A 26,628-nucleotide genomic window follows, 5' to 3' on the forward strand; every position below is an offset into this window, starting at 1 on the left:
ATTTCTTTGGAAAAAAAACATTACATATTTTCGTAGAAAATTTTCAATTTTCATATAAGGAAATAATTTACATAATTTCTATTTCTTAATTACAATTGTTTCAATAAAATTCAAAATTTTTTCCAAATAAAGGGAAATAATGTTAATAAATTCTATTTCTCAATTACAAATTTTAATTGAAATGAGCTTAAAACTTTTTAAATTTTTAGAAAATAAAAGGAAATAATTTTACTCAAAAAAATGTTCTATTTTCTTTAATTGTAAAATTATTCGAAAACATAAATAACTTATATTTAAATAAATATTTAACTATTATTATTTTTCCACAGGAATTAAGACATTGAAAAATTTCAAATTTAAACTTTTCTGAAATTAAACAACTTATAAATCATAATCGATTAATTAATTAATTTAATTATAAAAAAATTTAATTTTTTTAATTATTAATTAATTATAATTGATTTCTTCATGTTTTATAATAATTTATAATAATTTATAATAATTAAAAATTGAAAAAATTTATAAAAAAAAATTGTAAATAATTGAATTTCTGTGGAATTTTTATTATTTTTGAAAATAATTAAATGTTTGTGCACAATTTTATTAAATTTTTTTTCAATAATTAAATTCTTTTAGGAAATTTTTTTTAAATAGTAGATATTAAAGATAATTTAAATTAGGACAAGAATTTTTTTTGTCATTTTTGAAAATAATTGAACTTCTTTAATAAATAATTATTTGCAAAGATAATTTGAATTTTGACGAGAATTTTTTTTTTTAATTTCGAACATAATTGAATTTTATGAGAAGAATTTTATTACTTTTGAAAATAATTGAATTTCTGCAATTATTTATAATTTCTCCAAAATTGAACTTTTTTTCAGTGTGTTCCACAAAAATTTGAATTAAAATTTTTTAACTTCTATTAGTTTTAAAATTGCTAATTTTATTTTATTTTTTATTTTTTACTAATTTTTTACAAAATTAAGTAAAAAATTAGTTAGAATTGTTACTAGTATAAATTATTATTAAAAATTATAAATAAATTTATAAACTAAATAATAAATTAACATCGCAAATATTTATTTCTCGAGGAGAAAAAAAATTAATATTGCAATTCAGGTCAATTAGACCAATTTGTTGGAAAAGTAAGTCATACTTAGAATTATTACTTTTTCTTACAATCTAAAAAAAAAAATTCTTCTAAAAAATATCTTCATTTAGATTGATTATAAAAAAATCGTACAATCTAAATAAAAATGTTAACAATTATAAAAAAAATCCTTCTTAAGAATATCCCCACTTAGATTAATTACAAAAAAAATCCTTCTATTCCCAATTATCCTAAAAAGTCTCTGATTCTATTTCTTATTAAGATTCCCTCACGAAAAGCATTTTTAATTTACTAAATCGACAATTAAAAAAGTTTTCCCCATTTTTTTTTCTTTTTTTTCCAAAGAAAATTTCATTTGTAACACGTTTTCCATTGTTCCATCTTTTTCTCTTTCTCTGAAACTTGAATTCTTCTTCTGAGGAGGGGGGGGGGGGTGTTGTAAAATAAATTATTTTAAGTAACTCCCAAAAGTTACCCGTTGGGAATTCACTTTAAATGCGATTAATCGTAGAATCACTCGACAAGTTTTTGAAGCAGTAGACAAATGCGGTAAATTCGAGAGAGAGGGGAGAGAGAAAGAGAGAAAGAGAAGGAGAGAGATACCTTGTAAATGGAAACGATTTACTTAAGGGAATCTTGCACGATTGTTCACTACCGAATTTTCATCATGTCTACAAGACGCGGCAGCCTCACTTTCTTGGCGGTCGTGAAGAGATATGATGAATCAAACGCAAGAGCGGAACAAAGAGGAAGATGAACGTCACTAATTACCACTGCTTTTAAGCTAATTTCGTTTCTCATGAGAGATGCGAGTCACGCGTTCTCAGTAGTTTATAAAGGATATTTCATTTAACATTCGAAAATATAATATAATAATAATAATAATAATAAAAATAATAATAATAAAAAAAATAATAAAAAAAAAATAAATAATAATAATAATAAACTATAATATATTTTAAAGTACATATTAATTTTATTTATAAAATAAATATAAATTATTTAAATTAATTATATAATATAAACTTTATTTTATTTATTTATTCTTCTATTTTATTTTCATTATTTTATTACTAAAATCATTATTATTGTTACAATAATAATTTAAATAATTTTCAATGAGTCTTATTTTATTTTTTTTTTTATTTAACTATTGGACTACTATTTATTTATTTTATTAAAACTAATTATAATATACAATACACTTACTCTTTAAATTTTCTTTTTTAATAATTAATATTAATTATTATTACCTTTCTTATATATTATTTTATGATTATTATTATTATTAACTAGCAACAATTCGTGCGCTAAAGCGCGCGGCTAACTTTTTAGGATAAAATTAACAATTTTAAAAAATAATAGATTTTAAAAATTTGTAATTCAACTTTTTGTTGCAAACACTAAAAAACCAATTTTGGAAAAATTATAAACTATTGCAGAAATTCAATTATTTTCAAGAGCGATAAAATTCTTCTCATAAAATTCAATTATCTTTCAAATTTAGAAAAAAAAATTCTCGTCAAAATCCCAATTATCTTTATAAATAACAAAATTCTTCACCAAAGTTTAATTATTTCCAAATCAACTTATAATAATAAAACTTTCCCAAGAATTCAATTATTTACAAATTTTTTAAATTGCTTCGCAATAATTCAATTATTTTTATAAACAATAATAATTTTTTTTAACGAATTCAATTATTTTCATAAAAAATAATTAAAAATTGTAGATAATAATAATTGATTTGAAATGATGAAAATAATTTTGAAAAAGTTATTTTTAAAATAAATTTTTAATTTAAATTTAACCAAAAAATAATTTTTTAATTTAAATACACCAAGAGACAAATTTTATTCATACCAATAAATAAATAAAAATATAATTTACTTGAGTTAAATAAAAGTATATTTGTCTCAAAGCCAACAAGGTTAATTATTTGTTTCAAATAAAAATGTTATTCGAAATAAATAAAACTTACATTAGAACATTAATTTATTTGAATACAAATTTAATTCAAAATAAATAAAACTTTTATTGGAACATTAATTTATTTGAAGAAAAATTTAATTCGAAATAAATAAAACTTTTATTTTAACTTATAAATTTTATTCAAAAATAAATACAACTTATATTTGAAGCAAATAAAATTTATTTGAACTAAATAAAAAGTCTAGTTGACTCCGAGATAAATATATATATATATATATATATATATTTTTCCTGAGTGTATAATTAAGAAATAAATTTTCAATTTTATAAATTACTTATAATTTACTAAAAATGTCGATTATAAATTAATAATTAAAAATTATCGAATTAAATATGTATTCACGAATGGAATTGTAATTTCAGCATATGCTTAGGAAAATTTATTTGCCCGGGGAAACTTGGAAAGTTTTCGAGTATTATCTATCCGACTATCTAGGGGAAGTAATTTATCGAATCCTCATAATTTCCGACCACGATAATACGAATCTACGATTGGTTGGTTTAGATAGCAGCAGATGTAGCTGAATTATTGAATAGGATTTGCAAAAAAAAATAAAATAAAAGAAATTTCTTCTGCCTCTATTGAACTGTGCAAGGACCTTACACTTTATTTTCCATTATCAAATTTATTTCCCATATTAGTATTTAAATCTCTCGAGGAAAAATGAAAGTTCAAATTATTTGGTAAACGATTTTCTCTTTATTTCTCCATTTTTCCTCTTTTTTTCCCCATTTTTTATTTCAAAATCGAGGAAAACAAAACTTCTGATTGATTATTTATTTTCTCTTTTTCCCCTATTTTTCTATTTTTACTTTCAATCGTTTTTTATTAATTTCGTTTTTAAAGAAGAAAATGTTTCTTTTTTATTTCAAAGTTTCTTTCTTTTTTTTCTTTAAATCGAAAAAACGAATAATTTCTGTTTTCAAATATTTTCTTAAATTAAAAGAAAAAAGAATTTGAAATTCCCCCCTCCCCCAAATAAAATTCTGTTTATGGAAAATATCTCTTAAAAAATAGTTTTAATTTAAATTATTAAAAAGTTCGAAATACAAATTTTTTTATTTGATGAAAAATTATTTTTAATGATAAAATTAATTTTTAATATTTTGTAAAAAAAGATTGAAAATACAAAAAAGAAATTTAGTTATTGAATTAGTAAAAAGATCCAACTACCTAAATTACTTCAAATACGATTTTTTATTTATTTCCTTCTTCACAAATTTCTTCTTTTTCCATATTTTTTTCCTTTTTTTATTCAAAAGTTCCCTTTCTTTAAATATTTTCTGAAATTAAAAAAAAAAAATTTGAAAATCTCCCAAAAATTTATTTTCTCTTTTTCCCCTATTTTTCTATTTTTACTGTCGATCGTTTTTTATTAATTTCGTTTTTAAAGAAGGAAACGTTTCTTTTTTATTTCAAAGTTTCTTTCTTTTTTTTGTGTAAATCGAAAAAACAAATAATTTCTGTTTTCAAATATTTTCTTTAATTAAAAGAAAAGGAATTTGAATCCCCCCCCCCAAAAAAAATTCTGTTTATGGAAAATGTCTCTTAAAAAATAGTTTTAGTTTAAATTATTAAAAAGTTAGTAATAAAAATTTTTTTATTTTATAAAAAAATTATTTTTAATGATAAAATTAATTTTTGATATTTTGTAAAAAAAAATTGAAAATACAAAAAAGAAATTTAGTTATTGAATTATTAAAAAGTTCCAACTACCTAAATTACTTCAAATACGATTTTTTATTTATTTCCTTCTTCACAAATTTCTTCTTTTTCCATATTTTTTTTTAATCGAAAAAACAAAAAGTTCCTTTTTTTGTTCAAAAGTTTCCTTTCTTTAAATTTTTTCTGAAATTAAAAAAAAAAGAATTTGAAAATCTCCCAAAAATCCTTCTTAAAAAATAGTTTTTAATTATTAAATGATTAAAAAGTTAGAACTGAAAATTCTTTTATTAGATACAAAAAAAAAATTCTTTTCGATATTTGAAAATTGTTAATATTTTTTAAAAATAAATTGAAAATATTATAAAGAAATTCCATTTTTGGAGAATATCCCTTAGAAAAAAATAATACACTAAAAAAAAAAAAATAAATAAAAATAAATAAACTATTAATAAAAAACTAACTATTAATAAACTATTAATAGTTTTTGGTTACTGAAGTACTAAAAAGTTGCAATTAATAATTTTTTTTATTAAAAAATGAAATTTTCTCAATGTAATTGAAAATATTTGTTTAATATTTTCTTAAGTAAAAGAAAAAGAAAAAGAAAATTTGAAACAACCGAAAAGAATTTCCATTTTTTGAGAATAACCCTTAAAAATAGTTTTTAGTTACTGAATTTTTAAAGTTCCAACTAATAATTTTTTTTTTATTGCAATAGAAAATTTTCTTTAACAATTGAAATTAATTTTTAATATTTCCTTAAACAGAAAAAAATGAAAATACCGAAAGAATTTTGATTTTTGGAGAATATTCCTTAGAAAATAATTTTCAGTTACTGTATTAGTAAATTTTTATTTTAATCACTAAATTAAATTATTAAAAAGTTCTAATATTTTTTTTTAATTACAGTAGAAAATTTTTTTCAACAATTGAAATTAATGTTTAATATTTCCTAAAATAAAAAAAGAAAACTTAAAATACCGAAAAGAATTTACATTTTTGGAGAATATCCATTAAAAATATTTTTTTAATTACTATTTCAACTAAATTACTAAGTTACTTAAAATTAAAATTTCTGTCTAGTAAAAATTTGTTTATTGGAAAACAAATCTTTCTCCAATAAAATGAAAATAAAATTTAAATATTTTCTCCCATTTTTCTGTTACAGAATATTGGAGGACGGTGTAAAGTGTATTAATTTCTACACAATGAGGTGTATGAAGGAACAACAGAGAGATCAATTCAATACAATTTATGCAGGCACAAATATGGCAATTAGAGAGCTCTGTCAAGAAGGAACTTACCAAGACGGTAAGGATTGACACTTAATCAGAGAAAGATGAAGGCGAATATCGATTTATTGATTGTTAATAAGAGAGTGAGTGAGCGAGAGAGTTTAGAGGCTGATTACGTCAAAATCAAAAGCGGTAATATTCCGTAATGTAGAGAATGCGAAGTGCATTATCTCACATCCTATACATATATGATGTGCAGTATACATTTGTAGGCTCAGTGCTTAAATATCCTTCGTCAAAATTTCAAACTCCAACTGAATCTCCTCTCTTCACTCAATTTATGACGAAGAAAATTCACATACATATATATATTCAAAGACTAGACCACAAAATACATTTCCTGTAATTTTACAATTTAGACTCAAAATTTAATGTTAGTTTCTATTGTGACCTGAAAATTTTCTTTCGCCACTTTCAATGTTCGCACTCATATTTATAATGAGAAATTATTAAAATGTATTATTTATTATTATTATTTTTGTCCTAGTTATTCCAGAATATTTTGCCCCAACAATATTTTATCTCGTGACAAAATTTTTTTTTTTATTTATTTATTGACATTATTTGTATTTTTTCCCATTTTCCTTTCTATTTTTTTTTTTGTGCAAAACCCTCGAAATTTTTGCATTTTGACGTCTTCTTCGCTTTTTTTCGTTTTTGATTCAATGATTGATTGATGTTTTATGAATATTTTTCACAAACTAATTAATCATCCAGAATAAAAGAAATGTATGATTTTTTTCTACTATTTCCATTTATATAATATTTTTGAAATATTTTTTCAGATTAAATTAATTGAATTATATTTTTTTATACAATAAATATAATTAATTTACATTAAAAATGTATATGAAATGTATATTAAAAATGTATTTCTTTTTACATTTTTGTATTTTCTTGCATAAAAAATATTTTTGGAATTAGAAAATTTATTTTTTTACTGTACATTTTTTTCAAATGTAAAAAATATTTATTTTACTTCAAAAAAGTATTTTTTTACTTTAAAATACTTCATCATGTTTAAAAAAAATACTTAGGTATCTGCATCAATAAAAATACAATTTCTTGCAAAAAATGCATTTTTTAAATTAAAAACGTACTTTTTCAAATAAAAAAAAATCAAGTTTGACTCAAAATGAATATTTTGAATAATTTTCCTTTTTTTGGGAAAATTTTTAAATTAACAGACAATATAATTTAAACAAAAATAAAAACATGGTAAATGAATGGAAAGAATTGAAATAATGGAATTAATAAAATTAAAGAAATTAATAATTTTCAGTAAAAAAAATCAGTTTCGAATTGTAATTATTTTTTAATTACTCTCTCTCTCCCTCTCCCTCTCATGTGTTTAAGCACTGTAATTTCATTTAATGAAACTGACTGTGAATCTAAATTTTAATCACACTTCCCAGTCTCTTTAATCAATATTAGAAATTTTCACTTCAAAGTGTTATATAATATGGTCGAATAAACCTGCAACTATAAATCATCTCTGATTATTAACTATATTCAGACCAATTTACCAAAAAAAATTAAACTAAATAAAATCAAAATTACCGATTTGAAAAAAACTAAAAGGGAAAAATATTTAAAAATATTAAAGAAATTAATAGGAGCAAAAAGAAAATTTTTTCTATGTAAATTTTCAAAAAACCATGAATTACAATTAAAATAATAATTTTAATTTTTCTCCTTCTAATGAATGTACAGCTTTCCTCGAGCACGTTCCATGTATGCAGAAAGAGACAGTAAAGAGAGAATATAATAAGTGCTCGGACGCTTACCAAAATGGATTAAAGGAAATGGAAAATTCATCACTCTCCGGACGTGGAGGTCCAACTTCTCTACAAGCACTGTGCTGGTAAGTTCTTGTTTTCCCAAAGCAAACCAGAAACATTTTTTCCAAAAAAAAAAATACATTTCTACATTATAAATTTTTTCCTCCGTGAATATAATGTAAATATTCTAATATTTGGTTAAAAAAAGAAGTTTTCAAAATCAAGAATAGAAGAAATAATTAAAAAATATTCTTTTAGCCTCGCTTTTAGCTTGAAAATCGGAATTAAAAAATTATTTTATTCCTTGAGATAAAAAAATCAAATTATTAAAAAAATTATTATCGTCCCTTAAAAAAATATTATGCTCCCTTAGATGAAAAAAAAAGAAATTATCTATTTTCCTTTAAATTAAAAATTAAATTTAAAAAATGTATTTTTTTATATTGAAAATTAAAAAAATAATTGTTACATTCCTTTGAATTGAAAATATACTATTTATTTGTTGTATAATTTTTTAACAATAAAACTTGAAATCAATGAATATTTAAAACAAACAAAATGGATTTTAGCACGTTTTTTACCGTTCTCCAATTAATGTATCGTTATTAAAAAATATTTTGACATTCATTGTCTAGAAATGTAACATTATTTCATACATATATATGTGTTTGTATTATATTCTCTCGTATTAATAAAAATAAAATAGGAAACAACATGCGAAATTTTCATTGAAACATTATTTTTAATTGGAATAACTTTTTTTTCCCAGTACAAAAAAGAAGGCAAATGTTTTTTTAGCTTCTATTCGATGGAAATTTAACTGAAACTTACAACTTTTTCAGGAAAACTATTGAATAATTTTGTTTTCGAATTCAAAGTTCAATTAAAAATTAAATAATTAATTATTGAACTTAAATTACTAAATTTAATTAATTACTAAACTTTAATTATTAAATAGTAAAAATATAATTAATTTTAGATTTGTGTCCAATTAATCTTTCAATAAATATTAATTAAATTGAATTTAGTATTATTAATTTAATTTATTATTAATTTAACTTTGTAATTAAATTAAATTTCTTATTAATAATTTAATTACATAATTTTATTACTTACTAAACATAATATTGAATTTAATATTATTAAAAACAAATTGATGGAAAAAAATTGAAAAGAGAGAGTAAAAATTGCGTCGCATTTTTCTTTTAAATATTCAAATGCGAACTATTGACACTGAAAATATTAACATATTAAAAAGTAAAATTTCACATTCGTTATGTTCATAATAATAATAATATGCATAAAGAGCTTTTTAATTTTCAAAATTGCCAGATTGTATATTCACACATTTCATTTTAATTATGATGATTCATTGCAATGTGATTCGCGTTAATGAAAGCGAATTTTCACCCTTGACATTGAAAAGATATGACGTCATAAACAATATTAGGTGGTAAAATATTTTTATTTGACAAAAACAAAAAAAATTGCAACTACTAAAAAACAAATATTATTCTATTTTCTTAACTATTTTTTAGTAGTTGCAATTTTTTTTTAATAAACTTTTAGCGAAAAATAAAAAGTAGGTGATTCACTTTTTACTATTTTGGATATAAGAAAAAAAAACCAAAGACTGGAACATTTTCTATGCTAGATTACCTGAATTTTTTGCAAAGTGTAATTTTTTTCCCTGCGAAAAATCCGAAATAACGATTGGAGAACACTTTGAAATTATTATGAGTGCAGCAGCTATACAGATGTATATTATATGTGCATTTCTATTGCTTTTAAGGGAAATAAACAAAATTATTCAAATACAGTCCTAGCAACATGTTAAGATCATGTTTCCTAATGAATCTCATGCAAATGAGGAAATGTAATCATACCACTTCCTATACAGTATACTTCACCGGAAACTATGCTCACGTTATGTATGTAAATCGACTATATAGGTGCACTTGAGACCCTTGCGGAACGTCAAGGTCATTATCGTCAAATTTCTAGTTTCACTTTAATGAGAAACATAATGTAATCATTATTTCTCCGCAAATCTACTACTACGTTCAATTATTGTTCTTTATTATTTTTTTTTTTTTTGCTCTTTAAAGAGGAAAATTATATTTTTGCCAATCACGTCACGCTTTTCATTATAGTGAATTTTTAAGTAGCTCTTATTTTCCTTTAAAAGAAATTTTTCTTTTTTTTTTAATTTTTATCAAACCGATTTTTTTTGAAGAATTTCTGTTTTTAATTTCGGAGAATTTCCATTTTTTTATTTCCAAGAATTTCTAATTTTTAACTCGAAGAATTTCCATTCTTTAATTTCGAAGAATTTCCAGTTTTCAATTTGCGGGTTTTTCACTTTTCTATTTCCAGGAATTTCCAATTTTTAACTCAAAGAATTTCCATTCTTTAATTACCAAGAATTTCCAATTTTTAATTTCAAGAATTTCCATTCTTTTATTTCGAAGAATTTCTGTTTTTAATTTCAGAGAATTTCTACTTTTTTATTTTCAAGAATTTCCAATTTTTCATTCAAAGAATGTACATTCTTTAATTTTCAAGAATTTCCAATTTTTAATTCGAAGAATTTCCATTCTTTAATTTCCAAGAATTTCCAATTTTTAATTCGAAGAATTTTTGTTTTTAATTTCAGTGAATTTCCACTTTTTTATTTTCAACAATTTCCAATTTTTAATTTAAAGAATTTCCATTCTTTAATTTCCAAGAATTTTTAATTTTTGAGAATTTCCACTTTTTATTTCCAAGAATTTCCAATTTTTAAATCAAAGAATTTCCATTCTTTAATTACCAAGAATTTCCAATTTTTAATTTGAAGAATTTCCATTCTTTAATTTGAAGAATTTCCATTCTTTAATTTCCAAGAATTTCCAATTTTTAATTCAAAGAATTTCCACTTTTTTATTTCTAAGAATTTCCATTCTTTAATTTCCAAGAATTTTCAATTTTTAATTCAAAGAATTTCCATTCTTTAATTTTCAAGAATTTCCATTTGTTAATTTAGAAGAATTTCTGTTTTTAATTTCAGTGAATTTCCACTTTTTATTTTCAACAACTTCCAATTTTTAATTCAAAGAATTACGATTCTTTAATTTCCAAGAATTTTTAATTTTGGAGAATTTCCACTTTTTTATTTCCAAGAATTTCCATTCTTTAATTACCAAGAATTTCCAATTTTTAATTTGAAGAATTTGCATTCTTTAATTTCCAAGAATTTCCAATTTTTAATTCAAAGAATTTCCACTTTTTTATTTCTAAGAATTTCCAATTTTTAATTCAAAGAATTTCCATTCTTTAATTTCCAAGAATTTTCAATTTTTAATTCGAAGAATTTCCATTTTTTAATTTAGAAGAATTTCTGTTTTTAATTTGGGAGAATTTCCACTTTTCTATTTCCAATAATTTCCAATTTTTAATTCAAAGAATTTTCATTCTTTAAATTTCGGAGAATTTCAGTTTTTTAATTTGAAGAATTTCCATTTTATAATTAAAAAAATTTCCGTTTTTTAATTTCGAAAAGTTTCGATTTTCTAATTTTGTAGAATTTCCATTTCTAATATCGAGAATTTTCATTTTTTTGTTTCGTCGAATTTCCATTTTACAATTTTTATCTCTCATAATATTTCAATTAATAAACATAAAAAAATTAATTTAAAATAAATTATAAAATATATGAAAACATGGAAAATGTTAATTAAAAAATTTCGATAAATTTATAAAATATACGAAAAAACATTTTAATTTGCTACGAATTTTTAAATTAAATTAAAATTCTCTGACCCTGAAAAAATTCGAGTTTATGGAAATTCAACTAAAAATGAAAATCCAGTCAAATGGAAATTCTTTCGCTAAATAAAAATTCTGTAAAGTGAAAATCTCTCAATTCACAAAAATATGATGAAAAAAATTCAAAACAAATAAAATTCTATTTATTTGTTTAAATCGAAAGAGAATAAATAATTTTCTGTATTTCTCTTTGATTTCAAAAAATAATTTTCCGCTCTAAAAAATTAATTTTTATTATTAAATAAATTAATTTATTTATCAGAATTTCTTTAAATCTATTAACCACAATTCCTCTAAGAGAAAATTATTGTAAATAAATTGTGAAAAATAATAGTAAATAAATTATAATATTATAATATAATAATATTATTATATTATTTTAATAATATTATTATATTATTATATTATTATAATATTTACTATCCTTTTTCACAATTTATTTACAATAATTTCTCTAAAAAAATATTCTTTAATTTTATTACCACAGTTTTTAAATAATTTATTTACAATAATTTCTCTAAAAGCAAATACTCTCTCAATTTATTTACCGTAATTTTTAAATAAATAATTTACAATAATTTCTATAAAATTAAATATTCTCTTCTATTTCTATTGAATAATTAAGAAAAAATTATTTCCAATAATTTCTCAAAAAATTTCTAATTTCTCTCTTTCTCTCTCTCTTTCTCTCCTAATTAATTTACCCATAATAATTAAGGCAATAGCTCGAATAATTAAATAAATTTTATTTGAGGGAAAAAAAGAAAATGATTATAATACGAGATGAATATATAAGGTGCGAGAGTAACAAATAACTTTCAACTCTCGACACCTTTCATCCCCTGCAATTGGATCCCAGGGGAACGAGTTGAAAAGCTGCAGCAGACCGTGGCATAGATAGGCTAATGACTTTACTGGGTCTGCACGTGGAAATACCCCGTATATTGAAATGTCCGGCTGACCGAGTAAAGCGCGACGGCAATTTCCCTTCCAGTAAAGTCGTCATTTCTCGAAAAATTATTACTCCGCCGGGAAATGAACACTTTTTTCCTTTTCTTTCCTTCTTTCCGCCTTTTTTCCCCTCATTTTTTTTTTTTGGGTAATTTTATCCATTTAACGGAAAGTAATACGCTATAATTGAAAATGTTCCATTCTTGCAAAATTCGTTTACAAAAAAGGGAAATTAAAAAAATTCTTTTAGGAATAAAAATTAATAAATAATAATTAAATAACTAATAATTAATAAATATGACTGTTTCATAAAATGGGACGAAATTTGGATTTTTTTTGGATTTTTTATTTTATTTTGTATCTTAATTTTTATTTTATCTTATTCTTTATTTTATTTTATATTTTATTTTATATTTTATTTTATATTTTATTCTATTTTCTATCGTATTTTGCTCTATTTTTATTACTTTACTTTTTTATAGTTTAGATTATTTTTAATTTTCTTTCATATTTTATTCGCGATTATTAAATTATTATTATTTCCGGGAATTCAAATATCTGCAAAAAATTTCAAGGACAATTTTTCAAAAACTTAATTTTTTAGAATTTCTAAATTAAATTATTTTAAAAATTCGAATAATTTTTCTAAATTTCAAATCTTCTGCTATTCATTTAATTCTAAAAATTACGATTTCAATTTTTTCAAATTCAATTATTTTCGAAAATTCATAACCAAAATTATTCAAAAGTTTATTAATTCTATAAAATAAATATTTAAATATTATTAAATTTCTACATCAATTGAAATTTCCAAAAATTTTATTTCAAATTCTTCTAAAATTTAACCACAATCTAAAAATTTCTCCTGTTGATCAAAATTTAATTATTTTCGTGAATTTTTAACTAAAATTCTTCTATAAATCAACTATTTTTAATAATTTACAGAAAGTTCTTCGAGAATTAAATTATTGAAATACAAAAATTCGTTTATTTCTCCAAATCATTTATTTTTAATAATTTACTGAAAGTTTATAAAAATCTCTATTATTTAATTTAAAAAAGTCCGTTACTTCTTCAAATCAGTTAATTTTAATAATTTACAGAAAGTTCTTCGAGAATTAAATTATTGAAATATAAAAATTCATTTATTACCCCAAATCAGCTATTTTTAATAATTCCCAAAAAAAATTCTTCGAGATCTCTATTATTTAATTAAAAAAATTCCACTATTTCTTTAAATCAGATATTTTTAATAATTTAAAAAAGTCCTTTTAGAACTCAATTATTTTAATATAAAAATTTAATTATTTTTCCAAATCAATTGTTTTTTTTAGAAATTTACAAAAAGTAAAGTCCTTTCGAAAGTCATTTATTTAATTAAAAAAAATCAAATTTTTTATCAATTAAGCTATTTTTAATAATAATTCACAAAAATTTTCTTTGCGAATTCAATTATTTACAAAAATTAATTTATTTCTCGACAATTTGTTTTTTTAGTCATTTAAATAAAATCTCTCAAAAATTCAATTATTTCAAATACATAAATTTAATTTTTTTTCTAAATCAGTTATTTTTAATAATTTACAAAAAGTTCTTCGATAATTCATTTAATTGAATATTTAATTTAATAAAAAACTTAGTATTGAATTCCAATGATTAAAATTCAATTATTTCTCTCCAGAACAATTATTTTTATTTACAGAAAGTTTTTCGAGAATTAAAGTAATCAAATCCAAAAAATCAATTATTAAACTAAATTTCAATTTTTTTTTTTCTAAAAATTACAACTTCATCTTCATTGATTTAAATTTTTTATGTTTTATTTAATAAATATTATTCAAAAATTTTAAAGTTAAAAAAAAATTAAATTTCATTTTGTTACAGTTACTTCCAAACATATCTGGATTGTTCGCACAACGTCGTGCTCAGAGAATGTGGCTCGGAAACGGCAGAATTTACAAAAAATTTCTTGGACCGAATGTCAAATTCGTTGAGAGATGTAAGTGTCACGAAAAATTAATAATAATGATAATAATAATAATTACGAATAGTTATTTTAGAGAAAAAAAAAGAAAGAAACGATCCCAATTATCATGGACCAAAATGACTCGTAATTAAATTATACGATTCGGAGTTTGTATTGCGACCCGCAATAAAAGTGGGGAAAATTGGCTAATTCTTGTTAAGGGACCAACATTGTCATTACACTGGAGAATACTTATAAACGACTATTGCCCAGAAACTTCAATTACATTTTCTATACATTTACAAATTAAAAGTCTAATGTCCCCACTTGAATGGGAAATGAAAATGACTTTTTGCGAGAAGCGAAATAAAAAAATCTCCACAAATACAAATTCACCAAATTTTTCATGCATCAAACATTTTTAATGTAAATTCAATAATTAATTTCATTAAAAGAAGCATTTAATGATTAATTTCATTAATTTGCAAAAATTTAATCATTTAATATTTAAGATTCAATCTGCAAATTTAATGATTTCCAAAGATGTTCCAAATTTCCTTAATTTGCAAATTTAATAATTTCTTATTTAAGAATTAAAATGCAAATTTAATAATTAAGATTTAAGATGCAAATTTACTAATTGAATTTCATAATTTTCAAATCTAATAATTTAATAATTAAGATTTAAATTCAAATTTACTAATTAATTTATTTAATTTACAAATTTAATAGTTAATTTCTTTAATTTGTAAATTTGATATTTAAGATTTAAGAATTGAAATGCAAGTTTAATAATTAAGATTTAAGATGCATTATTCAATAATTAATTTCCATAATTTCCAAATTTAATAATTCAATACTTAAATATTTAATGAAAAAATAAAAAATACAATTCGATTAAAAATTTGCCTAACCCGATTTTCTTATTCCAATTTTTTTTTTATGTTTCAGGCTCACTGTAAAAATTATCCTCTCTCGTCATGTCCGAGTAACTCGAGTTCGTCCATTAGTCTATCAACTCTCCTGCTGCCACTGCTTCCAGTTCTTATTATACTCAGCAAATACTTCACTTAAGTAGAATGAAAAAAATTGTCGTGAACCGGAAATCAAAGCTTCTGTTAAATAATTACAAAAGAAAAAAAAAAGAAAGAGCAGAAAAAAAATAATTAACAAGCATTTTTTTTCCGTTTTCACGTGTAATAGGCAAAATAAAATGAAATGCCACCTCGCGATGAGAAAAGAGTTTAATCGAAAAGAAAAAAAAAATTACTAGGTAAATTTTACCTGGAAAACAAAAGGAAGATGAAAAAAAAATGGTAATACATTTTTTTTTAGCGATCCCCCGAAACAACTATATATAAATGCAAAACGAAAAAAATATTCTCACTCGTCTGTGATGCTCTCGATTTGCACGAAGAGAAATGAAAGTATACAAAAATATAAACAAATAAATATGTATACACTAAAAAAAAATTATTTGATTCAACTAAACGATTATCTTGTCTAAATAAATTTAATTTATAAATTTAATTTATTTTTTATTTACTATTTTAGTATAAATAGTAACATAATTTATTTGTGCCAAAATTCGAATCAATTTTTGTTTTTAAATTTGTATTTCTTATTATTATTATTACTATTATTTTTATTATTATTATTATTGTAATTATTTTTATTGTTATTATTCGAATACCGATTAATAATTTGTATTTGCTTCAAGTACTGAAACTATTAGTTCAAATACAATTTATTTGATTTCAATAAAAATTAAGTACATTGTTTTTATTTTTCAAAAATTTTTTTTTTTAATTTAAAAATATAAAATAAATAAATTATAATAAACAAGTAAACGTTTAATTAAACCAAATAAATTTTTTTCAGTATAGTTATATATAAGTAAAATATAATTATGTATAACTATATATAAATATAATATAATTATATATAACTATATACAGTTATTTATAACTATTTATAACTATATAGTTATTTTAAACTATTTTCAATTATATAGTTATTTTTAACTATATTTAAGTATAGTTATTTTTAACTATATTTAAATAAAGTTATTTATAATTATAAACAACTTGTTACTAATAACTATATAGTTATACATAAAAATGTATATATTATATATATAAAATTATATTATATATATATATTAAAAAAAATAGAGAAGAAGCGAAGTAGAGAGAATGAATTAAAAAAATGGAGTCTGAAGATGAAGATTATAAGATTATAGGGGAAGAAAAAAGAAAGAGGGGGGGGGGGTAGATGTGAATGCGAAAATCCAGGAGATTCGTTAAACCGAATCCATCTAGCGATTCTAATTAACGGCGAAGCTCCAACAAGTCCTTTTAGGAAAGTATTCTCTATAGGGTCGCAGACATGGCTGTGACTATCTAAAAGTGTTCCCAGATATATAATAATTCCCGTTAAATCTGTTTCCACTCTCGTCTCGGAATCTTAAACAAAGCCACTCATGATTTTCTTTTTTTCTTCATTCAGAAAAAATAGTAAAAAAAAAAATTATTATTATTCTTATTGTCATCATAAGAATTTGTGCGATTTTCGCACGAAAATCTTCAATAAGAGAAAATTGTTTGTTTCCTTTTAAAATTTAACCCTACAATAAATTTTTTAAAAATTAAAAATAATTAAAAATTAATACAGATAGTTCTGTAATTATTACAAATAATACAAATTGTTTTGTAATTATTACAAATAATACAAATTGTTTTGTAATTATTACAAATAATGCAAATTGTTTTGTAATTATTACAAATAATGCAAATTGTTTTGAAATTATTACAAATAATACAAATTGTTTTGTAATAATTATTACAATTAATACAAAAAATTTCGTAATTATTAAAAATTATTACAAAATCTTTTGCAATTTATATTTTTTAATTGAAATTACATTTAGAATCAAATATTTAAAAAAAATTGTTATTGTTTATAATAGATGGTTTATTATATTTATAATAGACTACAAAAATGTTTCGTAACATTAGAAAGATTTTTTTCAATCGAAAGTGAAAAATTGTAAAAATTTAAAAGAAATTGAAAATACTAGATATAAAATACTACAAAAAGTATTTTCAAAAAATGCTGCAAAAATATTTTCAAAAAAAGACTAGAAAAATACTTCCAAAAAATGTTTCAAAAATATTTCAAAAAAAATTATACAAAAATATTTCCAAAAAATGCTACAAAAATATTTCCAAAAAATGTTATAAAAGTATTTCCAAAAAAGCTACAAAAATATTTTCAAAAATATTTCCAAAAGAGATTCAAAGAGATTCAAGAACATTCAAAAATGTTACAAAAATATTTGCAAAGTAAAGCTACAAAAATACTTTCAAAAATATTTCCAAAAGAGCTACAAAAATTCTTTCAAAAATGTTGCAAAAATATTTGCAAAGTAAAGCTACAAAAATACTTTCAAAATAAGCTATAAAAATATTTTCACAATAAAGCTACAAAAACAATTTCGAAAATTTTACAAATATACTTTAGAAATAAAAACAAATTCGTAATTAAAAACAAATAAAATACAAAAATAAATAAAATAAAGAAATAAAATAAATAATGAAATAAATAGAAAATAAAATAAATAATTATATAAAAAAGTATATGAAAAGTTATTTTAAAAACATCCATAAAAAAATCTTTCTAACTACCAAAAATTTTCACAGTAACCGTCATAAATAAACAATAATTAAGAAAATTTTTCTTAAAATCTAGAAAAATTATATTCAATTTTTAACAAAGAAAAAAATAATTCATTTCAATTCTAAATAATAGTAGAGAATGAAATGAACATTGAAAAAAAGACACAACCATGAGTTCCGTCCGTGAAGCGAAAAAATGGGAAAACGAATATCGTAAAATTTGGGAACCGATAACGTAAAATAAAAAAAAAAATTCGTACACGTTGTACGTCGCATATGTATTCTAATACTCGAAAATTATATAGTAAAAATAAAAGCTACAGCAACACTTCTTGGTGTACTTCTGCAATATAATAATAATAATAATAATGAAAGAAAAATCTCTATTGAAAATTTATCATCTGAAACGCAAAATCACTCTATCAAGGCAACAACACTTCAAGGATATTTCTATATAAAACGATCATTATTAGATACTTATAATTGTAATTTTTTTTTTATATAAATCGTATATCTCACTTGACAAATATCAATTTTATTGATACATTTATCAAGCGATCAATGAGAGACAATGTATTTAGCAAATTCATACGGTTTTCGAGACATTTCTAATTTCTTTAGATTTTAATCAACAATATTACTGTGAATTTTTTTTTTAATATTTCCATTTTTATTAATAGAAAAAGAATATTTAATTTTATTAACATAAAAAAATTTTTTTTAAAGAAAATTTCTGTAACAAGAATAAAAATATTTGTATTCAAAAATTGGAAAAATTTTTGAATACAAATATTTTTATTCTTGTTACAGAAATTTTTTTTAAACACAAAAACTTCCATTTTTATTATTATAAAAAAAAATTCAATTTCCATTCTTTGTGCAAAAGAATTTTTTCATTTTTGGAATATTTTTATTCTTTTCATATACCGAAAATATTTTGTTTTAAACACAAAAACTTTCCATTTTTTGATAAAAAAATATTTCTTTTACGACAAACAGAATTTTTTCTTTTACAAAGAAAATTTTTTGTAACTCAAAAAATCGAAAGTTTTTCTCTTTTAAACTTTAATTAGAAAAAACTTTTTTCTAACTGCGCCAAAAAATTAAACAAAATATTTTATCATTGAAAGAATAATTTTATTACCATTGCGAAGCATTTCGAATTGACAAAAATATTCTTTTTCAAAAACAAAAAAAAAAAATATTTCTATCCCAATTTGCATTTTTCGTAAAAGTCATTGTGATTATTTGTTCTCTACTTTAAGCTACTCAAAAATAAATGTTGTTGAAAAATGTCTTATAGAACGAAAGTCAAAGTTAATAATTAAGTGTCTAGTTAATAATTTTTTTCCTTCTTTTCTTTTAAAAGTGAAAAAAATTTATAGATTAAATCTCGCTTCTATACCAAAGATCGACTTTTTCACGATGCTTGAAAAGAGAAAAAAAAATTTTTTTTTTTTTGTAGAAAAGGAAAAAAAAATTATTGATAAAAGTAAATTGTAAGTTTACTTTTATCGTACATAGTAAATTAACAATAAGAAAGCTTTCTATTTAAAGGAAAGGATTAATTTTTTTTCTTTCCCTCTTTTTTCTTTTTTTTTTTTTTTGAACCAAACATCTTGGAAAACGATCGAATAGGAAATGCGAGCGTGTTTGTTATTTTTGTACTGTGTACATATAAAAGATTAAACTATATATATATATTAGATTTTTTTTTTTGAAAGCTCATCTTCCCTCCGGAAGCTGGGCTTTGACGCTTTGATGCTTCCTTCATTTCTAGTTTTCATAAAAGCTCTCGTTTTACAACACACATAAAACGCTCCTCCATTCTTTGGACACAATCGATTAAATTTTATTAATATGCGCTCACGATAAATTCCCCAAGTGAATCAGAACGAGCATTGTTATCACTATACACTTTAAATTTTACAGCACAACTCATAACATAGTCACAGAAATAAATAAATAAATTTATAAATATTTATAAATTATATTATAAATAATATTAGAAATAATATTAGAAATTATATTATAAATAATATTATAAATAATATTAAAAATAATATTATAAATTATATTATACACAATATTATAAATTATATTATACATAATATTATAAATAATATTAAAAATAATATTATAAATTATATTATAAATAATATTATAAATAATATTAAAAATAATATTATAAAATAAATTATAAATTATATTGTAAATTATAATATAAATTATAATTTAATTTTTAATATAATTTTAATATTTTTTATTTCACAATATTATTATGCAAAACTAAAAAAATTATCCATATATAATGAATCTGTTTATAAATAAATAAATAAATACATTTATGAATTTATTTATTTACTTATTTATTTTTAAAACTTTCTATAATTATTATGATTTTTTTCTATTTTTCAATTTCTTGGTGACACACACACCAAAAAAAAAATATATTTTTGAATTAGAGACTACTAAATTATTTATTTCGTTTAGATCAAAATTTTATTTATACCAAGTAAAATTTTTATTTAAACAAAAAATAATTATACAAATTTAAAAATAGTTTTAAACTATTTATTTGCTTTAAATAAAAAAATAATTTAGTAGGCTCTGTGACAAATATTCTTTTATTTGACACAAATAAGTTATTCAATTTTATTTATGAAATATTTTTTATTTTTAAATTATTCTTATTACAAATTTATATTATAAATTTTTATTAACAATTTTATTTTTAAAAATTTTCTAAATTACATTTTCATACAAATAAATTTTATATTTTTCAAACAAATTTTATTTCGTTTAAATAAATTTTATTTCTTTCAAATAAATTTTATATTTTTCAAACAAATTTTATTTCGTTTAAATAAATTTTATTTCTTTCAAATAAATTTTATTTCTTTCAAATAAATTTTATTGCTTTCAAATAAATTTTATTTGTTTAATATAAATTTCAATTGATTCATATAAATTTCTATATTGATTCATATTAATTTCTATTTTGATTCATATAAATTTCAATATTGATTCATATAAATTTTTAATTGTTACAATTGAAAATTTTATTTTTTGTGCGAAATAAAATTTCTATTTCAAACAAATAAATTTTATTCGTTTCATACAAATTGTAATTGTTCTAATGAAAATATGTTATTTGTGCTAAATAGAATTTGTTCTTAAAAAAAAAAATTTGTAGATTCTGTGAAAATACAATAGAATAGATTGAAAGAAAACATTTTTTCTAGTTGAAAAAATATTTAAATCCATTTACGAAAATTTGATTTAAAATTTTTTACTCATTAATTTTGAATTGCAGTAATTCTCCATTTTAATTTTAATATTTTAAACTTTTAATAGAATAAAAGAAAATATTATTTTAAATTGAAAAATTTTTATCCTCAATAACAAAAATTTAATAAAAAATATTTTTCATTCATTTAATTTCGAATTGAAGTTATTATTAAATTAATTAATAAATTAGTTCATTAATCAATTAGATTAAACAAAAAAATGAAGATACAAAATTAATCAGAATGAAAATGACCCAAGTTGTCAACCGAAAGTTAATGGAAAATTTTCATTTTAATTAATAATTTAATAAAAATAGAAAAAAAAAATGTTCAGTGAAAATAAAGAAAAAAAACCATAAAACGTAATAAAAAAGAAATATAATTTATGAATAAAATAAATTTATTTATTTATAAATATATATTTTAAAAAAAGAAAAACGAAAAAAAATTCAACAAAATTAAAAAAAAATACACAAAAAAAGCAATAGTTACACTCCGCTCAAAATTAATAAAATAAACTTGAAAATACCAGTAATAAAAAGAAAGTAAAAAAAAATTGCGCTCGTTCAGGACTATATTAGATGAAAACTGTAATATTATCACATTAATGGTAGAGATAACGAAGAGGGAAAAAAAATGGAATCATCGTGTAATTTAAAATCGAAATCTATAGTATTATTATTAAGCAAGTTCATCTGTACCTTTTACTCGCATTACTGCTCTAAAGATATACTAAGTATAGAGATCATTGCACCGTTTATTTCCGTGACGGTGAGAAAGAGAGAAATAGAGAGAGAGAAAGAGAGAGAGAGAGAGAGAGAGAAAGAGAGTAGGTGTGAACTTGTGCATGAGTGAAAACCGAAGTGAGAGAGAATAAAACGAAAGAAAGAATGTTGTAGAGCAACTGACAATGCAACAAAGAAAAAAAGAAAAAAAAAATGAAAAAAAAAGACTTTAAGTTGTATTTTCCCGACGAGTGCACCGATCTCAAGAGCAATATTTATTTGTAATATATAAATGAAAGTCGTTGTAAATATAATTTTTATTGAGTGCACCTCTAAAAGAAAATCGTTTCTTTTTTAGAGATGCTGCTGTAACATAATTCAAGACGTTCGTAATAAATCGATTATTTTTCTTTAAAATTTCCGTCTTCTCAATTTCTTCAAATACCTTCTCCTCAATTTTCTTTTTTGCAAAATTATATGCAGGAAAAATTTATATCAAAAAATTTATATATCAAATATTCGTCATTCAATATTTTTTTAATTAAAAATATTCTAATATTATATTATAAATAATTTTATATAATAAATATTTAATACTATTAATATTGATATTTAATATTAACTATTCTTTTAATATTTTTTTACTTCAAAATATTTAATAACATGACCTTAATATCAACTATTCGTTTAATATTTTTTTATTTAAAAATATTTATTAATATTTAATATAACATTTTATATAATAAATATTTAATAACATTTAATGTAATATTTTATTTAATAAATAGTTATTAATATTTTCCATAAATCTGTTTATAAATATAAATAATAATAAAATTAAATCCTATATAGAAATTTAAGATAAATAAATAATTTGTCAATACGTACAAGTTTAAATTTCATAAAATATTAAATAGAAGGTGGGTAATTATTTAATTTCGAATTTTCTTTTATATTAATTTAAAATCAAATTTTATTTTTACTTACATAAGCTCGCTATAATTTGCACATAATAAATAATTAAATATATATCTAGGTACCTAAAGAATTTATAATTTAATTTTGTTAATATTTCTCCGAATACCTTCTCCTTCAATTTTACGTTTTTCATAAAAATATTTCAGATAGTTTAATAATTTTCCTTGTAAGTTATTTGTTAATTATTTTTTTGGAATTTTATTTCTATTCAAGAATTTAATTTATCATGAAATTAAAATTTTAACATTTACAAACTCGATAATTTATGTACAAAAATAAAGAAATCAATAAAATATATAATGTACTTATAATTATTTTATTGACATATTGCATTAATTAATATTTTTAATAATTCATATTGATTGATAAATGATTGATAAATTTCTATCCGAATTTTATTATTTGGAATTAAAAATAAAATTGCGAATTCGAACAGTTTTTTTAAAAACTGACAAAGAAAGAAATTTATCAAAGTTTTTTTTTTTTTTTTGCTAAAAATCTGAATTTCGTACAAAACATTCTTTAAAAATTTTATAAAGTTATTTGCAAGTCACTGTGATTGTTTTGCAATATATTTAACCCCTTCCCCCTTTCCCATTTTCCTCCCTCTCATTCAACATCTCTCTATCTAAATTTTAGTACAAAAGTAGCAGAAAATGAAAAACTATAAAGTTGAAATAAAATGAAACGAAAAGTTTGTTTTAGGAAAACGTATATGTATATATAGAAAATGATGGCAAAAAAAAGTCATCACGTACTTGTTCTCTATACATATTTCGTTTTATGATTCTCTTTTTCGACTTTGATATCGGACTTTATGTGACCTGTAAACTGTATAAGATGAAACGATCACGTTTACGAATTCCTAGACAATTTTGCCCATATAATTCTCTCTTCGAATTCATTTCATCTATATTGGAATAAAATATTATTTCGTCTCGAAAATATTTCTAATATTTAAAACCATCGATTATGGAGGTTTCAATTTTTTTATTATATTGAATAAATAATTATTTTTTTAAAACTATTATTTATGAAATGTATTCATGATTCGTCTGTTAATTTAATTACCAGTGTTTAAATAAAAAAGAAAATTTAAAAATCAACTATTTTCTTCTGAATTTAAATTAATTAAATTGTTAATTAAAAAATTAATTAATTGTCTTGTAAACAAGTGGATTTTAGAAATAGTTTAGTTAAAATTTCTATAGACAATAATTGAATTGAAATTTTGAAAATAATTTTTAATAAGTTACAGTAGCAATTCTTAAAAATTATTCGAGTTTAAAGGATTTGAAATTTGAATTCTTTTTTGAAATCTTCCTATGAAAAAATAATGGATAATAATGTATTATAAACATATTTTGGAGTTTCAATTATTTTTAGAGTAAACTAAAATATTTTTAGGGTTTAGGAAAAAGTCAAAGTTTTGTCTAAAAATCAGGGAATTCTTTCAATCTGTAATGGAATAATTTTTTTTCAGAGTTATTCTTCATGACCGGGAAAAATAATTCATGACCGGGAAATGACCGTGAATTTTTTTTTTTTATAAAAAAAAGTGTCCACCCTGAATAAAAATAAAAAATCGAAAAAAAATTAAACTGATCCATTTTTTTTCCTCCTTTCCTGCTCCCTATATAAATTCATCTCTAAAAATTTCCTGCAATCACCGAAAAAGAATTTTTCCATTTCCCTATAAAAAAAAACAAGCCCATTTCTCTATATTTACAGAATTTTCAGTAATTTTTTTTTTCTATAAACAAGATTTGAAAATCGCCAGCATTCAAACTATATATTTTACAGAGAGATACGATTTCTTTTGATAAATGTTCCAAGTTTCCTTTTAGACATTGCCATAACGTCTATATGCTATATATATATATATATACATATATTTCTTCCATATATCTACTGCGTCTATGTGTATCTAAAGTTTAGAAACTGAATCTCTGACGTTTCTCGTGTAACTATATTTCCCAAAAGGAGCCGCGTTGCGTCTTACAAGAGAGAAGGAAAATAGGAGCTAAGTGACGTGCAGAGAGAATTGTCAAAATAACAAAGATTTCAAAATGTAAATAATGCGATGGAAATTATGTTTGTAAATCAGAATGCGCGATTGTAAATTTAAGAAAAAATAAATATTTTCCACACATTTTTTTAATCTTACAAATTTAAAAAAAATATTAATTTTCCACACATTTTTTTCCTGCCTTTATAAATTTAAGAAAAAATTCTCATAAATATTTTTCACACATTTTTTAGCTGCTTGTAAGTTTAGGAAAAAAATTTTAAGTTTCCACTCATTTTTTACCTGATTGTAAATTTAAGGAAAAATAAATATTTTCTACACATTTTTCAGCTGATTGTAAATTTAAGAAAAAAATAAATTTTTCACGTATTTTTTAGCTGTGATTGTAAATTTAGAAAGAAATAAAAATTTTCCACGCATTTCTTACTTGATTGTAAATTTACGAGAAAATAAATAAATCTCCGCATGCATTTTTTAACTTTACGGGAGAAAAAAAAAATGAAATTTCATATTTTTATAATTTAAGGAGAAAATGTAAAATAACCAAATTTTGATAAAAAAAATAAATTTCATTTTTTTGAAAGTTTAGTACTTTTTATACAGGGTTGCCACAAATATTTAATTTTATTTTTCCCTGACTTTTCCCTGATTTCCAGTACAGACAAAATTTTCACTTTTTTCCTGACCATAAAGAATATTCTGATTCACTCTAAAAATTATTATTAGATACTCAAAAAAAAACATTCTATTACATTTACTTACGAATTTCTTAAATTGTAAAATTATTCGCAAACATCAATAACTAAATTTTTAAATAAGTATTTAATTATTATTTTTCCATAGGAATTAAAATTCATCAAAACATTCAAATTCAAACATTTTTAAAATTAAACAACTTATAAGAATATTATTATAAAACATGAAGATATCAATTACTCCGTGTCGAAGACTCGGAGTAATTGATATCTTCATGTTTTAAAAAAATTTTAATTCCCATAAAATTTTTCGAAAATAAATTAAATTATTTACAAAAATTATAATAAAATTCTAAGCAAAAATTCAATTATTTTCATAAATAATAAAATTCTTCACATGGTTTCAATTATTTTTAATACAATTTTAAATAAATTTCTTGAACAATAAAATTATCTTCAAAAATTTTTTGCAAGAATTAAATTAGGTACATTTTACAAATAATGAAATTCTTCGCTGAAATTCAATTATTTTTACAAGTAATACAATTTTTCACATGAATTCAATTATTTAAAAAAAATTGATAAAATTCGTTGTCAGAATTCCATTATTTTCATTAATTATAAAATTTTTCTGAGGATTTCATTTATGTATAATACAATTT

General features: G+C 20.7%; 1 protein-coding gene across 1 annotated transcript in view; it reads left to right on the forward strand.

The window, feature by feature from the left end:
• The window catches only part of LOC122507155, a 46,417-nt gene extending 30,553 nt beyond the window's left edge, over window positions 1-15,864 (forward strand). Inside the window, exons 3-6 of the mRNA XM_043619720.1 lie at window positions 5,941-6,083; window positions 7,781-7,931; window positions 14,491-14,605; window positions 15,524-15,864. Coding sequence (XP_043475655.1) covers window positions 5,941-6,083; window positions 7,781-7,931; window positions 14,491-14,605; window positions 15,524-15,646 — 532 coding nt within the window. The 3' untranslated portion in view covers window positions 15,647-15,864. The remainder of the gene's footprint in view (window positions 1-5,940; window positions 6,084-7,780; window positions 7,932-14,490; window positions 14,606-15,523) is intronic.
• The last annotated feature ends 10,764 nt before the right edge of the window (window positions 15,865-26,628 follow it).

The sequence above is a fragment of the Leptopilina heterotoma genome, unplaced genomic scaffold, assembly GCF_015476425.1.
Source record: "Leptopilina heterotoma isolate Lh14 unplaced genomic scaffold, ASM1547642v1 Lhet_45, whole genome shotgun sequence".
In the NCBI taxonomy this organism is placed as follows: domain Eukaryota; kingdom Metazoa; phylum Arthropoda; class Insecta; order Hymenoptera; family Figitidae; genus Leptopilina; species Leptopilina heterotoma.